This window comes from Amborella trichopoda, chromosome 6 (genome assembly GCF_054954075.1).
Source record: "Amborella trichopoda isolate Santa Cruz 75 chromosome 6, AtrichopodaSantaCruz75HAP2 v2.0, whole genome shotgun sequence".
In the NCBI taxonomy this organism is placed as follows: Eukaryota; Viridiplantae; Streptophyta; class Magnoliopsida; order Amborellales; family Amborellaceae; genus Amborella; species Amborella trichopoda.
The window spans coordinates 17,988,904-18,005,208 of record NC_142341.1 but is presented as its reverse complement, the minus strand read 5'-3'; the positions used below and the strand labels follow the sequence as shown (position 1 = coordinate 18,005,208).

At 41.7% G+C, this 16,305-nt stretch overlaps 1 protein-coding gene across 4 annotated transcripts in view; it reads left to right on the top strand.

The window, feature by feature from the left end:
* LOC18425936 (tubulin gamma-1 chain) overlaps window positions 1-16,305 on the top strand; it is a 62,481-nt gene that overhangs the window by 11,771 nt on the left and 34,405 nt on the right. For all 4 annotated transcript variants that reach the window (XM_088869830.1, XM_011622039.3, XM_088869829.1 and 1 more), the window contains exons 4-6: window positions 8,114-8,514; window positions 9,573-9,626; window positions 9,721-9,825. In XM_088869830.1, the coding sequence (XP_088725956.1) occupies window positions 8,114-8,514; window positions 9,573-9,626; window positions 9,721-9,825 (560 nt within the window). The remainder of the gene's footprint in view (window positions 1-8,113; window positions 8,515-9,572; window positions 9,627-9,720; window positions 9,826-16,305) is intronic.

The following is a 16,305-nucleotide window of genomic DNA, read 5'->3' as shown; positions in this document are numbered from 1 at the left end:
AGGAAGTTTGGAAGTTTGGGAGCCCAAGGGTATTCTCTCAAAGCTAAATGTTTCTCTCTCCTCTCTCTTGAAGTGAAGAATGAAAGCACAACACAAGAAAACTCAAGCAAATGGACCTTACTTTCATATTATCTTCAACTTAGGGTTGCAAGTGGTGAAAATATATAGGATCTCCCCCAAACATGGGTGGATGATCAAAACAATGCTAAATTGATAAAAAATACATTGTTTTGAATTAAAAAGTGAATTTCAATTTTGGAGAAAAATGACCATTTTGCCCCTCCCAACTTTCATGGAAATGACAAGACCATCCCTAAAAAGAGGCCTCTTGCCTCTCCTATGTTTCGGGGCTTGTTTTGGTGTTTTCTGGCAAGCTACCGAGTGAACTAACACCATAAAAGTGTCGGGCTCGTTGAGATGATCGATTTGATATCCATTATTAAGCTTGAATAGAACTTGTTGAGGTTGATCCCAAAATCGGGCCAAACCCATGTTCTTGAATTTTTCTTCTTTCGATCTAAGCTTGCTTTGTCGCGTTTTTGGTCACTTTCTTCATCACAAATCGAAGGGGAGGTCATTGTGATCGTTTTGCAATGAAAACCCCTTTGATTTGGTGCTCATTTGATCACTTTTGTAATTTTGAAGGTCGCTGAAAAATGGGATTCCGGAGACCGGAAAATGTGTCTTCCTGTGAGCCAAAATAAGGTGTCTTCTCGACCTCCATTTTGGGCAAATCTTGCTTCAAATTGAAGCCCTTCGAGTCACGGTCTCAAGGATCTGTATTTGAGGCTTTCTGATGTTGGGGCTTCGAGATATGGCCATTCGAATGGATGGATGTTCTTTAAAAATTCTGCAACACATGAGTTTTTGAGTTCCACTTCTCTCTAATATTTCTCTCTTCCCGAGCACCGTTTTGGGGCATGCCTTAATCAAAATGTGTGGCTTGATGAGACCTACCTCATACTGAAATTTGAGCTTGGCTGGCCTCAAGATGAGAGATTTATGACCTTCACAAGGCAATCTCGAAATCAAATGGCACAATTTTCAGAAATGGAAACTGGTTCATTGTGGCAGTGTAGGAATAGTGTGAAATCCACCCATTTTGGATAAGTCGGCCCTAAAATGGTCTAGAAGCGTCCAATTGAGCTGAAAAGTGGTATTCGGGGGGTTTTGGGCCTTCTGAGTGTTGTAGGGCATTTTTCGGCACACTTGCATCCCCGATGAAAATAAAGGAGAAGCCAGTCGCAACCTAGCCTTGTAGGTACCAAAACACTTGTAGACTATAGAAGCATTTTGATCTAATAAGCCTAATTTTTGGATGGATTTGGAAAGGTGTCGGATTGGTCCCAAAAAACATGAGAGGGTAGTATTTGATGCCCCAAGGACACTCGTCAGGTTTCGTCCTAATCCGAAATAGGTAAAGCAGATCAGGGAGAAATTTTGTTCACAATTCCAGTTCCTATCATGCTGAAAAATACCTCATAACTGGGGTCTATTACCAAGATTTCTGATGAGCATTAGACCACCACCATTAGATCCGAAACCCCCAAATACAAATATCGGCTCATTTGGACCGTTCTGGACCATTATGGGCCTAAATTACCAAATATGGGTGGGGTTTTACACTATTTCGACGCAGCTTCTGTGAACCAATTTCCATAAATGGAAACTGCGCCGCTGGATTTCGGGATTGTCTTGTAAAGATCACAACTCTCTCTTCTTGAGGCCAATTAAGCTCAAATTTTGGTATGTGATAGAGCTCATCAAGACCCTCGTTTTGGTATATGGCATGACTCGGCTCGTGAAAATGCTCGAAACGATAGAATTTTTAGAGAGAACTTAGATTTGAAAACTCATGTATTGCAGAATTTTCAAATAGGAACATCCCCCCATTTGAGTGGCTGTATGTCAGAGCCTTGACATCAGATTGCCTCAAATGTGGGTCCGTTGCTACCACAATTCAGAGGGCTTCCATTTGAAGTAAAATTTACACAAGATGCAAGACTAAAAGACTCCGTATTTCAAATTCACAAAAGGGCACATTTTTCGACGATCATAATCTCATTTTTCGGCAACTTCCCCAATTTAGAAAGCGACGAGCAACCAAATTGAGAAAGTTTTATCACAAAATAACCGCGATGGTATCCTCGTCGATTTATGATGAAGAAATCGACTCGAAACATCATGAAACGATCAAGATCAAGTGTTGAAATCTCAAGTCTATGGTCTTTGGCCGAATTTTCAAAGTTGGTCCAAAAAGTCGATTCAAGGCCAAAGCCATATATCAAAACGATCCTCTCATCGAGCTTGTCGTTTCTACGTTATTATTTTCATCGAAGGATCGTTGGAAATGCCTGAAAATGGCATTGAACCATGACTATGGCTTTTGGAACCTTTTTGGGGACCATTTGGCTATTTCCATGATTCTAACTGGGGGCAAAATTACCATTAAATGGGATTTACAATTTAATTCAATAAATTGTAATATTTGATAATTCTTTTTACTTTTGATCATCCACTTTTGTTTCAAGGGGATGATATATAAGTTCTTTAAGTCATTTGTAACTGAAGGTTGGAAAGAGATACGAAAAATTGAGCTTGCCCTCTTGAGCTCAGTTCTTGTTCTATCATTCTAACCCTAAGAGAGAGGAGAGATAAAACTTTTACACCTTGAGGTCTACCCTTAGAACTTCTAACTTCCCACTTAGAACTCCCTACTCCCATCTTAGGACTCCCTAGATTTAACCTAGGATCCATCACTCACTGCCATACACCCTATTCCATAGACCTTAATCCTCCACCCTACTCCTTACTTCCATACACCCTAATCCATTGACCCTAACCCTCCACCTTAACCCCCTTCATCAAGATCCTAACCCTTGTCAAGGAGTGCTTCAAGTAGATCGGGACCAACCCAAACTAGGTATCCAATCGTTTCTCTCTTTTTCTCTCTCTTCTTTTCTTTCTTCTTTCTCCCTCTTTCATCTCTCTTTCTCTCTCTTTTCTCTCCCTCTTCACTTTCTCTCTTCTTTCTCCTCCTTTCTTCTTTCTCTCTCCCTCTTCTTACTCTCCTTCCTGTCTCGAACTCCACCCTAACCCCCTTCATCAAGATCCTAACCCTTGTTAAGGAGTGCTTCAAGGAGATCTGGACCAACTCAAACGAGGTATCCAATCGTTTCTTTCTCTCTCTTCTTCTCTTTCTTCTTTTTTTCTCTCGCTTATTTCTCTCTTTTGTCTCCCTCTTCACTTTCGCTCTATTCTTTCACCCCTTTTCTTCTCTCTTTCTCTCTCCCTCCTCTCTCTCCTTTCAGTCTCGAACTGGCTGCTAGGCCACCTGTTCCCTCTCTCTCTCCTGGCTCGAACCGATGGCTTCACCTCTCTCCTGGCTCGAACCGACAGCCAGGCGACCGCTTCCCCTCTTTTTCTCTCTCCATCTCTCTCTCTCGGTCTATATCGGTGACCAGGGTTACCCTCCCCCTCTCTCTCTTGGTTTGAACTGGCAGTCAGGCTGTCGATTCTCCCTCCTTTCTCTCTCCCCCTCGCTGTCTTCCTCTCTCTCACTGGCTCGAACCGGCCTTTCCCCCTCCTTTTCTCTCTTCCTCTCTCTCTCTCTCTCCCCCTCTCTCTCTCACAGGCTCGACCGACGTTTCCTTCTCCCCCTCTCCCTCTCTCTCCCTCTTGTTTCTCTCTTCCTCTATCCCTCTCTCCCTCCCTCCGATTCGAACCGGCAGCCTGGCCACTGGTTCCCACTCTCTCTCTCTCTCTCGTCCTCTATCTCTTCCTCTCCCCTTCCCTCTGGCTCGAACCGGCAGCCAGTTCCCACTCTCTTTCTCTCTCCCTCTCTCACTTTTTCTTTTTCTCTCCCTCCTATCTTCTCTCACTCCCTCTCTCTCTCCCTCTATCTTTCTTCTCTCTCATTCTTGGCCTCTCCCCCATTCTTTGCCTCTCTCTCATCATCTCTACTCTTTCTCTCTTTCTTCCTCTGTCTCTCTCGATCCCTCTCTCCCTCTCTCTTTCTTCTCTCTCATTCTCGGTCTCTCTCTCCCTCTCTCTTTCTTTTCTCTCATTCTCGACCTCTCTCTCTCGATTTCTCTTTCTGCCTCTCTGTTGCTCCCTCTCTCTCTCTCTCTTTCTTCCACTCTCTCTCTCTTTTGCTCTTGCTCTCTCTTATCTCTACTCTCTCTTTTGCTCTCACTCTCACTCACTTTTGGTATCTCTCTCATTCTTGCTTTCTCTCATCTCTACTCTCTCTTTCTTCCTTATGCTCTCTCTCTTCTCTCCCTCTTTCTCTCTCGCACTCTCTTTCTTGCTCGCTCTTCTCATTTTCGATCCCCTATTCTCCCTCTCGCTCTTGCTTGTCCTCTCTCCTCTCTCTCGCTCTCTCTCTTTCCCTCTCTCGGTCTCTCTTTCTTCTCTCTCAAATTCTCCCTCTCTTTCTAAATCTCTCTTTCAAAGTTCTCTCTCATCTCTCTCTCTTTCTCCCTCATTTTCTATCTCTCTTCTTCCTTTGCGTCTATCTCTTTATCTCTCAAACCCCCAAAGCTGTTTTTCTTTCTTGTTCGTAATATCCCTCCATATTCTTAAAGAAAATCTTTTCTCTTTCTTCTTCTCTTACAAAACTTTTGTCTTTTACCTTCTTTTTCATCAAATTACTTGTTAGGAGGCTATGCTGAGTTTCGTCTGGTTCGGGTCTGTATCACGGTTCAGTTCCTTAACTATCCTCTGGGGTATTCAGGCTTTGGTTTGGTACCTTTTTGCCTCTAGTAATGCCTCCTAGGGGAGGTGCCGTCGGCATGGTGTCTGATTGGCAAGTGGTCTTCTCTCCCTTTTTTCTGCCTTCTTCTCTTCATTTTTCCATCTCATCTTCTTCATCTTAATCCCCCCCCGCTCCGGAATATTCTTAAATGCATCTTTCTAAAAACAAGTCAGGGTCTTTTAACCCGTGTCTTGTCATCTTACGCATGTGTATTTATAAGACTCAGAGTAGAGCAAGGGAGCCAAAGCTGGACCGAGCCACAGGAAAAGGGGGCTTTCCATTGTGATCTAAGAGGGCGGCCCACACACCCGGGTGCCACGAACCTACCGTGAGGTAGGTCACGCCTCACACCCCCTAATTCTCTCTCTTTAGTTGGTCCCTACCCACAAATGCATGAACACCACACACATTGCAGTTTCCAAGAGAGCGATCTTAGGCCGGGCCCCACCTTCGGGTCCCTGCTTACAAAACCGACGAGATTAAGGCGCAACCACCGAGTCTAATTGCGGTGGTCTAATGCTCATCTAAGACCTTGACAATATAGCTCTAGTTATGAGGTAACTTTCAGCATGTTAGAGAGTGACACTGCAAAATGTAAATTTTGTCCTGATTTGCTTTATCTTTATCGGATTGGGATGAAACTTGGCAAACACTCTTAAAACATCCAATGTCACCCTTTCATGCCTTTTGGGGTCAGGGGGACACCTTTTCAAAATTGCTCAAAAGTCAGGCTTATTGGTGCGGGCTTCTGTAGTCCACAGGTGTGATTGGTACTTCCGGTCCGAAGCAAGAAAGAGTGCTGGGGTACGGACTGGTACCTATGGGCCTAGGTTGTGACCGCCGCTTCTATTATTCGACCCGGGGTTTTAGTGCGTCAAAAATACGCTCAAACACTTACTCCCTAGGAGGCATTTGTCACCCTAGGAAGGCCTATAGGAAAGGATACTTTGAAGAGGGTTAATGTGTGGATGGGGGTGGCAATGCCACTAGTGGTGATGACAATGAAGCTTAAGATGGTGTTATTTGAGTAATACACAAAGAGAACTTTTGAATTTTTTTTTTTGTAAGTCATGGATTTGTGAAAGTCCCTCATATGTATTGTAGGCTTGGACACAGTGTTCAAAAAATCGACTTGGCCAAGGTAGTCGGCCCTTGGCCGAGCTGAGTTACTCAGGTTAGTCTGAGTAACTCGCCCTAGTATAGTTCGAGTTTAAAAAAATTAAAATAAGATAAAAATGATAGTATATATAATATAGCCTTCATTCTTAGAACACTGGACGTTAAATGACGTGATGGTTATGTTGTGTGCTCTTGCGTGCCCCTTTGTGATAGGTCTTGTGTTCAAATCCATTGCTCCCCCTTTTTTTAACTCCTATTTTCTCTTAAAAAAAGAAAAACGAGAAAGGTGTTTGGTGGGGAGAATCAAACCCTAATCGCAATGGATCATGGGCATGCACACTAGTGTGCCATTCCAACTTTCAAAGCAAGATTCGGCACCTTATTATATATAACTATTAAAAATGAGTTTTCTCTTAAAAAAAAAAAATGAAAAGGCTTAATCGGGTTTAAAAAGGTCAATGCCTGTTGGGGAGAATCGAAGAGCCACTGCGATGGACTGTGAACGGCACACTATCCAGTGTGCCATGCAAACTTTCAAAGCAAGATTTGGCATCTTATTATATATAACTATTAAAAGCATGTGTATAGTGTATTCAGCCTAAACTCGCCTCGCCCATTGGGCGAGGCCGAGTAACTCAGCCGAGTCCAAGTGACCTCGGCCGAGTCTCAAAACACTGCTTGGACATCTAGATTCTTACCTACTTCTTTTATTCGCCATTGATATTTCGTAATTTGAGTTTGAATGCTTGTTATTCACTTAAATGATTGCATTTTGAGGATAAATTTCACAATTTGAATGTTTTCATTATCTTTGAATTTCCTACTTTTTCCTTTTTATATACTTGTTTTTATATGTTCCAATGTAATGTGGATGTGTTCGTCTTATTGTGTTGGATCATAACTGATATAATTAGGTTTTTTTAAATTTTTTATTTGTATTATTTTCAAGAAATTGAAATTTAGGTTTTATTGTTATTTTGAGTTTCTAGTTTTCGTTAAGAGTTATTTTGAGAAGAAAGAATTTGTTTGTCGATCTTGTTAGGAGATCTTTAGGGTGAACTTCCTTGTAGACCTTGAGAGAGGGTATAATATCTCGCTAATTATTTTTTTACTTTTAACTTATTTATTTTGTTCCCTCTTATTCCATGTTCTATCTGCATCAAGTGGTATAAGAGCTTCGAAGATCCATCCATCAAACCCACTCATGCGATCGATGATATATTGCTTCAAATCATGGAAGGTGTGAAACAACAATTTAAAGAGAGCATAAAGAACATAAACAAATCCATGGAAAGCATTTGAATGGAGATCCACGAACTTTGAGGAGCTATCACTGAGAATAGCTATCACCGAGAAGAAGGTACTATCAATCTCGTAGATCCAATACCAAATCTCACCCAAGGGGGAAATCGAAATTGACCACATATTCCAATGGTTGATCCCATACGTAATAAACAAATTTCGAGGCAAGAATCACGACTTGAAGAAGGTCCACATGATATCGGTATCAAGCTCGATCTTCTTGAGTTTGATGAGGAGCTTGAAGAAACTAAGATTTTATTTTGCATTCTAGAGTTCCACTATATGTCGCTGTTTAAATGTTTAATTAATAGATTCATCGAAGAAAATGTACCAAGGAGAATGGTAGAACTTCATCACCAGCTTTGGAGGAGACGTTTAAAGGATATGATGAATTCAACAAGGTCAAGTTAGAGCTTCTCCCAAACCCAGGAGAGTGGTGTAATTAGGGTTTTTAATTTTTTATTTTATTGTATTTAGGAAATTGAAATTTAGGTTTAAGGTTATTTTGGGTGTTTAGTTCTTTTAAATTTGGAGAAGAAGGAATTTGTTTGTGGATCTTGCAAAGAATTCTTTGGGTTGGACTCCCTTGTAGAACCTTAGAGAGGGTATAATCTCTCACTAGTTATTTTTATTTTAAATTTATTTATTATCTTCCCTTTTATCCCTATTCCATCTGCATCAATAACTTAAGTGAAGTTAACGACATTGCCTTGAACATCATGTTCTTCACTAGTTTGACTTTGTTTACTGTAAGCATATATTCTTTACATTTGTCTTGTGGATGACTTTGATGATTTCACTTTTTGTATAATTAATCTCATCGACTGAAGTTTTTGTTATACAAAGATGGTACATTATGCAGAGGTAGATATTTCGTCTTCTTGTTTGTGTTTGTTTATATGTTTGTTTTTTTTCCTACTGTTCTTGTAATTGCAGGGATGGGTTCTTATCTCTTGGAGACATTGAATGATCGGTACAGCAAAAAACTTGTGCAGACATACAGTGTATTTCCTAACCAAATGGAAACAAGTGATGTTGTGGTCCAGCCATACAACTCCCTTTTGACTCTCAAGAGGCTGACACTGAATGCTGATTGTGTTGTTGTTCTTGACAACACCGCATTGAATAGGATTGCAGTGGAACGTCTTCATCTATCAAATCCCACTTTTGCCCAAACAAATTCCTTGGTTTCCACTGTTATGTCTGCCAGTACAACCACACTTCGCTATCCGGGATATATGAATAACGATTTGGTTGGCTTACTTGCATCCTTAATCCCGACTCCAAGATGTCATTTTCTGATGACAGGCTATACACCATTAACAGTGGAGCGTCAGGTTAGACTTTGATTTTCTTGTGAAACATTTCCAGCTTGTCATGATGTGCGAAATCATGCAATTCATGTTCCAGGTCCTCGATAGATTATTACCTAATATTTGAAATAATGGAGTAGCCACATCTAATGTTTTGTGAATTTTTCTTTTCTGGGGAATTGTTTTTTGTCATGCATTTATTTTATTTCCAGTTAATTGATAAAGATTGCTGAGTGAGGGTTTCAGAGAGTAGTTTTCTCGTTTGCCAATGCATGTATGATTCAAAATTAACCATGCAACAAACATTCTTAAGAAATTTATTGATATCTCCACAGATTGCTTCACATATGAAAGACAAGAACGGATTAGGTGAACCTATCTCTCCATGCTGCCTTTAATAGTTTGCTAGATTTCTAAGCTCAATTTTTTGAGACCTCAGAATTGCGTTTGCTACTTTTCACTTTTCCTCCTTCCCTTGAGCCCAATGAAGTCTCATTTAATGTTTATTAGGGGCCTGAATATCCGTGAGACTTCTCATGCAGGAGTTTGAATATTAGAAGGTTCTGGTGTCTTTGCATTAGTCAATGTCAAGTAATAATTTGGTACTCAGGAATGGGCTCAGGACTAGGTGGTCTGGATGTTGCTGTGTTGGGGCTCTACAACATGACGTCTTGAGTTCCATTCCTGCAATGGGTATGAACCCCCTCTCCGTTGAATTACTAAAAAAAATAATAATAACAATAATAATCTATTACGCTAATTTTTTGTTGATATTGGGCCCTGCGTGGAATTCGTTTTGGATATGGGTTGGAAACGACAGCTGTTGCGTTGAATGGTCCTATTATGCAGTGCCTGCTTGTAATGTCAACTTATAACTTTCATGTTGCATTGTATGTGCAGTTTTTGATGCAGTAAAGTAAGTATGCTTTGCAAGAGGCAACATTATTAAATTGTTATTACACTGTTAACCAGAAGAACTATTAAAATGTCATGGAGCATTATTTGTTTGAAGTTAGATTGCCATGAATCTTGATGGTACTGCTTAAAACTCCTCATTACTTATTGATGTTATGATTGTTCAGGCTAATGCGATCCGCAAAACTACCGTACTGGATGTAATGAGAAGACTTCTGCAGGCAAGATTGAATCTTTGTCTAATGAAACTTTTTGCTATGTTTATACTGGCTTTGGATACATTCTTCTGAATGTTAACTGTCATGGACTTACCAGACAAAGAACATCATGGTTTCCTCATATGCTCGAACAAAAGAAGCCAGCCAAGCAAAATACATTTCAATACTGAATATCATTCAAGGGGAAGTAGATCCCACACAGGTAATTTATTCACGTCTTTTCTATTTATTTTCACATTATTAAGATGCTTTGTAGTCACTATCAATCCCTAGCTTTTCAGGCATCTTCTTATCTTTCCCAATTTGTCTTGAGGAATGCTAAGAATGTGGTTACATGCACTTTCAGTTCACTGCTAGATTATCCATGCAAATAAACAAATCAGAAATGTATATGTGACTGCATGTGGGCAATTTGTTTTATCATGTTTGCCATAATTACACATGCTATTGTTGGATATATATGATCAAAGCTTGAGAAAAGTAATGAACAATGATAATAGAAAAAAGTTATCAGAAAAGTCTTGTGCGTTTTGACATATGTTTGCATGAGTTGATCTCAGAATCTGCCTGTGATCAACAACTTAGGAGTGTTATGGCAAGTTTAGACTGCTAAATAGGATCTGTACTGTTATCTTCCTCTGCTCATACTGGAACATGCTGCAACTTGTTTGTCTTTCACTTTTGGATCCCGCTCATGTAGAAAATGCCATCAAATCATGGCTATTTGGTAATATCCAGAGGAACTTATACTATAATAGGAGGAGGAAGGATTTCCCTTTGGGCACGTTTTAAACTGACCCTTTCAAAAAAGGCTGAGTTCCCCCTTGAGAGAGAGAGAGAGGGAGAGAGATGACCCTCCAGCAGAGTAGCATGTTCCCCACAGTAACTATACCTGTTGCCTCCACCAAACACCGCCCCAGCCAAAAAAGAAACAACAAAAAATCCCTAATCCACCAAAAAGCTTCCCACTACCAAAGCTTTTTCAATTACATTTGGAGGGCTAAATCCGAACTACCCTACCTAATTTGGTCAACAGATTACTGTTCCTTCTTGCAAAGCTAACAGACAACCTACCTTCCCTATACAGAAACAACTCTCTGCCTAGACCTACAATGAACACCATGCCTAGCCTAAGAAAACTCCAAATGAAAAACAGGAATCCCCAATAGCAGCTTTAAACCAGCAAATCCATTTACCTCTTCCTAGACCTTTCCATTCCTTTACCATGACTCCAAGGGGATATATTGTCTGTGATATACCTGAAAATATATTGTTACTGTTTGGGTAGTATCTAAATGCAACCTGAGAAATACATTGCTACTGTTTGGCTGTCTGAAAGAAATTTTACCCGCACTTGCCTATAAACTATCACTACTTTCTTTTTTATCACAAAATTCCACTGAAATGCGGAATAAAAGTCATCATCACACATTTCCAATAAGATTTTCTAATATTGTCATCATCACCATTCAATCAATAAAATAAAAAAATAAATAAAAAGATTTTCTAATACTCTCATCAGCAGCACAAAAGCTTTTGCCCAAAGAGTAATCAATAAAATAAAAAAAAATTACAATTGAGAATCTGGAGCTTAAAAATCAGATCTGACAAGGAGATATATTACTAGATAAAGAGGAAAACTAACTAAAAAGCATATAATGCACCACTAAAGACAACCATGTATTCCATTGTTGATGACAGCCATTAAGAAGGAATGACAGCCCAATTTATATCATTCAGGGTTTCCCTCCAATGTTTTTCTGGAGCAAAAAGTTATGCCATCAAATATTGCTGAGTTTCATGAATGGCTTGCTGAAGACAGAAAAAAATACTCAAAAAGAACACAAAAATGCGTTCCTAAAGTTAAGATGAATGGCTTGCTGATGACAATATCACCTATATGAATGAATCAATTGGACAAATGTTGATGACTTACATTGTAAACTAAAACACCAAAAAACTATCAAATGTTACAGTTACATAGCAAAACTACACATAAAATTAGCAATCTAAACTCAATATACATCAAAAAATCCATGAGTTCTCAATAATACCTACTTAGCTTTGAATGGTAAATGCACTAGAATAGATTTGCCACTTTTTTTTTTTGGGGTAAGTTAGTGGAGGAGAAGGCCCTCCACCCGTTTTTTAATTAATAAATGAGTAGAGAAAAACAATTAACGTACAACCCTATAGTAGGGTAGTTGCGCTAGATTATATAATAAAAGAGAGGACAAAAAATCCGGTGGTCTATGGCGCCACACTGTAGCACCGGGGCAAGCAGATGCCCTCCCGCTTAGCGAGGGCATCAACAACCATGGTTGCCTTCTGAAAGACATGTGCAATGGACCATCAATGAGAAGAAAGTCTAGTACAACAATTATCTGCAATCGTCTCTAGCCGTCATGGACCACGGCATCGATTCTGAATGACACCCACAAGTAAGGCCGAATCACTTTCAGTTTGTATTGAAAAGCAATTCCTCTGATGAACCAACTGAACTCCTTCAAGTGCCAAGAATTCTGCATGGTTATTAGAAGCAAAATCAAAATGCTTTGTAAAAGCAGCAATGAAACCATCCTCTCTGTTCTTGATGATTCCACCACCACCTGCTAAATCTGGATTTCTCAAGGAAGCACCATCAATATTGAGCTTGTAATTTTGAGCCTCAGGAAATGACCAGGGCACTGGAATAAGGGATTCTAACCTCTGTTGACGCCAAGTTACCTGAAGATTATCAATTATGACCTTTTTTGATAAATGGAAAGACCACTGTTTAACTTCTGCTAGTGCCTGAACATGTAAGGTAATCTGTTTCACAATAAGCTTTCCTTCCGTGGGTCTTGAATCAAAGATTCTTCAATTGCGCTCTTCCATAGAAACCAAATAGCAGTAAAAAAGATGGAAGACCAAATATTGCGAAGCCCATGAGATTTAAACCTGAAAAGTAACTACCACCTAAGTCAATCAAGGACAGAAGTACCGAGGATAAACTGTTTTCCACATCTCCAAGCTAATGATCTCCATACATAGATTTGCCACTTACATGAACAATGCTACCATATACAAAGATAAAAAGAAGTAGACAATTACTCATTACAAATAAAAGAAACCCATCTCACATGCATCAGATGTGAATGCACGCATATAATTTCAAGCTAATGAATGAAAGGGCATTTGCACACAGATTCCATTTATGGTTGTGAATAGAAATGAGAAGCCAAAAAATATTAACAGAGCATAATTAACAGAGCTGCAAAAATCCATTTCATAATTAACAAAAATTCATTTAAGCCAGTGCATAATTAATAGAGCTGCCAAAATTATGAGATCAATATGTTGTAAAATAACTATTTCAGTGCATAATTAACAATCTTGGGCATAGTGGAAACAAGAAGTAATGAGCTGCAATAATCATCCGAAAATAAAGCATCCATTTCAGCCAAGTGTATGTAAGCTCAAAAAGACTTGGACAACTTCCCCAATTTACCCAGATCCCATTTATGGTTGTGACCACCAACTCAATCAAAAAACTCATAACTGGTGATGATGCTTTGCTAGGTTGATTTTCCCAAAGAGAGAGAGAGAGAGAGAGAGGGGGTGGACTTAGCTTATGCAAACCAGTAGTTAAGGCTAAAGAAGAGAGAGAGGGATTAGGGTTTACCAGAGAAGAGAGATGGTGATGATGCTCTGCTAGGGTTTTGAGACGAGCTTGAGAGAGAAGAGGATGTGCAAAGTAGAGATAGAGAGTGAGAATGGTTTGTATTGGAGAGAGAGAGAGAGGGCTTTAAAGACAGAGAGGAGTTAGGGCTTACTAGGGAAGAGAGACAGTGATGATGCTCTGCTAGGTTTTGAGTCGAGCTTGAGAGAGAGAAGAGGATGTATGCGATAGAGAAGGAGAATGGCGGGAGATACGGCTTTTTCTTTTTTTTTTGAGCAAGAGACGTGCATAGAAGATTATACGTCAAGCACATAATGGATTTCACAACCATCCTTGTGCGTAATAGATTTCATGTATTTTGGAGAAATCTTATGTAACTAATTTCCATTTTTTTACTATTGAAGTGTATTTAAACACTGTAAATGTCATATTTCCTTATAATATGTTTCCCTGTAATAGATTTTCAGGTACCCAAATGGCCCCTAAGTCTCTAACCCATTCCTTTAGTAGTGGATATAACCTTTAAATCTCGCTGGGGAGCACATCAGTAGTGAAAGGGAGTCTCTAACACAGATGGCTCCCATAGGGGTTTTTGATCCACCTAGAAATGATTTAAAGTGGATCAATGTGGGCTAAGAAAACTTGGTCTCAGCCAAAAGTTTGTACATGTTTAATGCATGATGGTAGCTTTCTCTTGTCCTTTCAATCTCAAGAAGAAGCCCTCTGGGTTTTGATGTTTCCCTGCCCTACTTTCCAAGTGCCTGCCTTCATATGCAACCTTGATACCCATCCTTAGGCACCTCAATACGCCATGTATATTGTCAAGATCTTCAAAGAGGTGGGTACCGCTATGGTGGTTTTGTAAAGGTGAATTGGATGCTCTCTATGTCTCTCTTATCTTTCTTCTTATGCTTCCCAAAATTCTCTATCCTTCATCTGAAAACTCTATTTTAATCCTCTTCCTCCCCCCTCAACCTATGTTAATTGGATTCCTTGACAAGGGTCCCCTACCCATGTTAGAGATGTATGGACATGCGTAGCGGAACAAATTCTTTTGGATTCTCAGCTGAATTGGGTGATTTCAGGACAAATTCTTCTGGATTCCCATCTTTTTATTATATAAAAAAAAGGAGTCCACTCTAACTAGTATGTTCATTCAAAAAAGAAGTATGAGATTTCTTTGTCCCCACCCTTCTCCCCCACCTTTTCTTCCTAGTAGCTGGAACGAGATCTATAACCTCTACCTTATAACTCTCCCTCCCCCCCCCTCCCTCTGTCCTTTACCCTCTTCCTACTCCCCCTCTGCTCGCTATCCCCTTAAGGCCTTTTTTTCTCAGGTGGTAGCCTCCACCAAGTCAGGCCCTTCCGCCTGCAACCCCTCCTTGCAACCGTCCTGCCTCCGGTTTTCCCCTCTTGATAGGCCTGCCTCTCTCCCCCTCTGCATCGCCATCCCCCCTGAAGAGAGCTCGAAATCGAAGCCCAAGCTACTCCCGTCCCTTGTAGGTCGCTTTCAGCTCGTTCGCCATAACTTCAGAGGAATTGAACAGGCTGCACAAGCTCACTGGAGGGAGCCCAACATCACTTGTAGTCGCCTGGCAAACGGAGAAATTCTTTTCTCCTTCCCTTCTTCGAGTTGTTCCCAATCTGCTCTGCAGAGCCCCAACCCCTTCACCTTTCGTGATGCCCCTTGCCTTCTTAGGCCTTGGTCGTCCTCTGTAGGGGCTTTTAAGAAACAACGGGTGTGGATCACGTTCAATCACATCCCTCTCCTTGCTTGGACTCTTGATACCTTCAGGTGCCTGACAGCCCTCTGCGACTCCCTAATCTCGATTCACTGGATTTCAATTGAAACCCTCCCTTTGGGCTCTATTCGAGTCCTGACCGAAGTTCTCGATCCTAGCCGTATCCCCAGGACTATGTGGATCGAGATCGACTCCCTTTACTTCCCTGTAGCAACCTCTTGGTCTCAGGCCTCCCCTCCCTCCCCTCTTTTCCTCCACCAAGTCACCCCTGCCTGATCCAAAGTTGCTGAGTCCGCCTCCTGAACCCTGGTCTCCAAGAAAGGACGACTGAGACGAAGGCGACACCGGCGTCCCGACCCTTCTTCTAACCCTTTCCACCACCGTGTTCTACAGCCACAGCTGTCGTCGGCCTTGCCGCCTCTGCCCTCGGCCTCGCCTCCCCCAACTGACCCATCTTGCGGCGAACAGGCCCACCTCGACTCGCTTCTTAGGGTGCAGGCCCATCAGGGTTCGGCCACAACTTTTTCCCCCCCTCCCCCTCGTCGACCTGATAAGGAGGCTCGGCCCGACTTGCTCCCTGTCTCTCTACCCGACTCGGGCCATCCCTCTGACCCCGGCCCTTCTTTCTCGAATCCTCGCCCCCTCTTTTCCCCTTCGTTAACCCCCGTACACCTGTCGCCTCCTATCTCCCCCTGCCCACGCGTCAACCGATGCCTCATCCTTCGATGGCATCTGTCCTTCTCCGCCCAAGCCTGGCCATCTGTCCCCGACTGTCATTAAGAGCACCTGTGCGTTGCTGCCCCAGTCGACCCACGTGTCCACCACGCCTTTTCCTCTCCCTCTTCCGTCACCTACCACCCACCTACCGCCGTCTTTGTCTCCCTCGATCTGTCCCCCCGGCCACCTGTCTTTCCCGATTGACCCCTCTGCCCAACTATCACCTGAGCCGCCCCTGCCTCCTCCCTCAGGCGTAATCATGCCTCCTCCAGATCCCCCCTCCCCAGCTCTTCCTGCCAGGCTAAACCAAGAGCCGGACGTCCCCTGCTCTCTTTTGTAAGCTGAGAAGAGCTCCGCTCCACACCTGCACCCTATTTGCCCCCACCTCTCCATCACCTACCACCCTTCAGCCTTTCTGACTTCCTCACTCCCTTTCTCTCCCCTGCGGAACTTTCTGAAATCCCTCACCTTCTCTCCATGGATAGGAACTCCCTTTTCCAAGGCTTAGTCACAACCCAAACTTGGGACCTTTCCCCCCTTGATTCTGCCTCCTTATCCTCTT